The following is a 3,372-nucleotide window of genomic DNA, read 5'->3' on the forward strand; positions in this document are numbered from 1 at the left end:
TGAGCAGAGGACTTAAATACACACAGGATAACAAAAGGATGGGAAACAGGAGGGAACACAGCTGGAACAAATATGGACTAAGAGCAGGCAAAGCAAAACTAAACACACTGAACACAGGATGAAAGGCTGTCAAAACAACACACAAAGTACAATAACCATGGAGACAAAGACTAAGAAACACGGGCTTGACACTGCGATGGGGGTACACAAAGCAGAAACACAAAAATAAGACCTAAAACCAGGAATGCAAACTAAATCTCTGAATAAACCACAATCCAAAGAGTCCGGATACAAAATCAGCAGGTCAAAGACCCAGGACTGTGACACACAAAGAAGTGGGAAGAATCATAGGCTTTAGCATAAGCTCCCACCCCCTTTCCCCTATTTACTGACTGCTAATCAGCACTTTTTCTTCTTGTGTTACATGTATTTGGTTTTATAACCCCAGTAACCCACCATGAGCTCTACACATATTTAATATTTACATATGTATACATATGCACATGCGTACACGTGTACACAAACTTGGTGTGTAGTTGATGAGAACATCCAGTCAAAGCCCTTTTCCTTGTACTTTGCAAATCATTATTTTTGAACCACTTTTTAAAACTGAAATATGCTTGAATATTTCTTCCCCCAGTCTGTTCCACAGCTTCACTCCACATCCAGAAAATCAAAATCTTTTTAATGTTGTACATGGATGTTTTAATGTTAACTACCAGCTCAAATTGTATTCCCCTTCTCTTTAACGAAACAGTTTGGGAACACGGTAAGGAATTTCAGTATTTTTGATTGAGGTAGTGAGGCCATTAAATGATTTTCTACACTGTTTACTCAGGAGATTCATGCTGAGTAACATTTTGAACTTTTTCTGTTCTTTTTTTCTCAGCACACAATGTTTCCTAATGCCTCGCTGCTCACCCACACACTCAAATCTGAGGATGACCAGGCAACTACTGTGGGCATCAATTCTATAGTGCACAATGTCACCATCGTCCTCTTAATGCTCACCATTGTGCTCGGCATCACAGGGAACTCCATGGTGATCTGGGTGGCTGGCTTCAAACTTAAGGTAAAAAAAACCAAAAGTATAATATGTTTCAAATGCCTTCTGAGCTTGCCATTTGTCTTTTTAACAAAAGCTCTGTGAAAACAACAACTTGGGGTTAATATCTTGGCTAAAGAGATTTGGCATGCAGACTGGAGCAGCCAGGGATCAAACCACCTCCTGATCTGCGGCTGCCCTTATCTTTCAGGTTTAGGTATAAAAAATACTTGTTTGGGGTTAAGAATGGACCAAAATACATCCTTTTACAGTAAAAAGTAACAGGTTGACTAACTTAGGATGACATTTGCAACCACAGATCATTTTTAACTAAGTTGAAGATGTTTCCTGTATCATACGAGAAGCTTATTGAAGAAGCAGCTTTTCAGAGGTGATGCAAACACATACCAACAGGGACTAGAAAGAGAGAGCACATTTGTCCCATACAGACTCCTCTTCATTGGCTCGCTGTTAAATCCAGAACCTACTTTAAAATCCTTCTTCTTGAATACAAGATCTTGAATAAGATCTTGAATAAGACCTTGAAAAATCTCTATTTTCGAGATTGGCTTATATAAGCATACAGTTAGCGTTTGATCAGGTGACTCTGAATCCTCATTTGCTTCACAGGAAGCCTCCAGGCTTAGTCTGGCTGTCCTATCTTATAAAACTAGCATTACCTGCGAGAGCATTAGTCTGTAGCTTTCGCAAAGCAGACACAATGGCTTCCTTGTGGTTGAGTTCTATACATGCAGGTTTTTGAACTGACACACAAGAAATTTAACTTCATATGTGGAAATAATACCTAAACCTTTGAAGTGATGTTATCTGCTTGTGATTATATGTTTTTTTAATGCACAGCTTTTGACATAAATAAATCTCCATAGATAACATGATCCCAGTCAGGTTACTTACTCTTTTCTAGTTTTTTTACTCTCTTCTCTTTTCCATCTTTTATTTTCTTCTACGTCAACAGCTGACGATCACCAATGTGTGGTTGGTGAATTTGGCGATAGCAGACCTGATCTTCTGCTTCACACGAATCTTCGCCCTCACTCGGTTGTTCTTGTCAGACCACTGGCCTTTTGGTCTTTTCCTCTGCAAGTTCTATGGCTTCTTCAAATACACCAACATGTTCTGCTCTGTGTTCCTGCTGGCTGTGATCAGTCTGGATCGAGTGCTCTGCATCTGGCAGCCTATCCTCACAAAGTGCCGACGCACCCTGTGGACAGCGAGGGTGATAGCAGTCTGCGTCTGGATTGCAGCGATCCTCTTCAGCATTCCCTACTTCATCCATCGACAAACTTACATAGACAACAACAACCAGACTAAATGTTCTATGAACCCAAAAAAGATGGCAGAGGAGCACAACAGCACCAGAGTTGCTCTCTATTCCATCCGTTTCTTGTGTGGCTTCATATTTCCCTTCATGGTCATTCTCATCTGTTACATCCTGGCTGGTGTGGGCATCAGACGTACCCGTTTGGTGGCAAAGTCCCGTTCTCTGCGTATACTAGCATGTTTGGTCATTGCCTTCTTCCTGTGCTGGGCACCTTATCACTGCCTCCAACTTGTGAGAATGATCAATGGTGATAATGCACTGCTGAAAATCTGGTTTACTGTAGCACAGAGCATTGCCTTCTTTAACAGCTGTGTGAACCCACTGCTTTACTTTTGCATGGGGCTAAAAATGAAGTATGGGCTTAAACAAGGTCTGATGGGAGTTTATACGAGGGCTCTGGCAGATGATACAGGTGGCCAAATTACTCAGTGCACTGATCAGTCTTTGGATTAAAGCTCTGTGTTTACAACAATCTTGTAAAAGCAGAAAGGAGTTTGACAGCAGTGGGTGTAAATAAAGCTGAAGGTTCTCTCAGTAATCCGGACTCTCAGAATATTATATGCCCATGTTTTCGTTTTTTTTTTTTTTTTTTACCAGTGTAACTGGAGTGCAGACATCTGTCTGTTACTGAACTGCAAATCAAATTGTTTTCATTTTAATGCAATTACAGTGAGGATTTTTGACAAGATCATAAATGACTTGTCACCTGGCTACATCTGTAAGTTTAAGGCTGAATCAAGTTTAGGTAAGTGTATATTTTTAAAGTAAACAATTTCTTTGCTGTAAAGTTAAAAAAAAAACATACACATATGCACATCATGTTTAGATCTAGATATGTTTACCATAGACTATTTACATTTTTTTTAAATGCCCTCAAATTTATGGAATGGTATATTTTTTAAATTGACAGGTAATAGATATCACACATGTAATCTGTATCACTATTGCAACATTTTACTCAAATAATATATAAATATCAAATAAA

At 39.3% G+C, this 3,372-nt stretch overlaps 1 protein-coding gene across 1 annotated transcript; it reads left to right on the forward strand.

Moving 5' to 3' along the window:
* The first annotated feature begins 895 nt into the window (after nt 1-895).
* Nucleotides 896-3,084, forward strand: LOC147303327 (C3a anaphylatoxin chemotactic receptor-like). Its single transcript, XM_086280527.1, has 2 exons — nt 896-1,072; nt 2,022-3,084. The coding sequence occupies exons 1-2, from the start codon at nt 896-898 to the stop codon at nt 2,838-2,840; spliced, it is 996 nt and encodes a 331-aa protein (XP_086136653.1). The 3' UTR covers nt 2,841-3,084.
* Nucleotides 3,085-3,372: the final 288 nt, after the last annotated feature.

The sequence above is a fragment of the Aulonocara sp. 'chitande type north' Nkhata Bay genome, linkage group LG22 (assembly GCF_057382095.1).
Source record: "Aulonocara sp. 'chitande type north' Nkhata Bay isolate Kocher_YH1m ecotype deep benthic linkage group LG22, A_spYH_male_GT1.1, whole genome shotgun sequence".
Taxonomy (NCBI): Eukaryota; Metazoa; Chordata; class Actinopteri; order Cichliformes; family Cichlidae; genus Aulonocara; species Aulonocara sp. 'chitande type north' Nkhata Bay.

Coding starts and splice junctions, on each gene's coding strand:
- LOC147303327 (XM_086280527.1), top strand. CDS start 896: ATGTTTCCTAATGCCTCGCTGCTCACCCACACACTCAAATCTGAGGAT. Junction 1,073..2,021: donor TGGCTGGCTTCAAACTTAAG/GTAAAAAAAACC, acceptor CTACGTCAACAG/CTGACGATCACCAATGTGTG.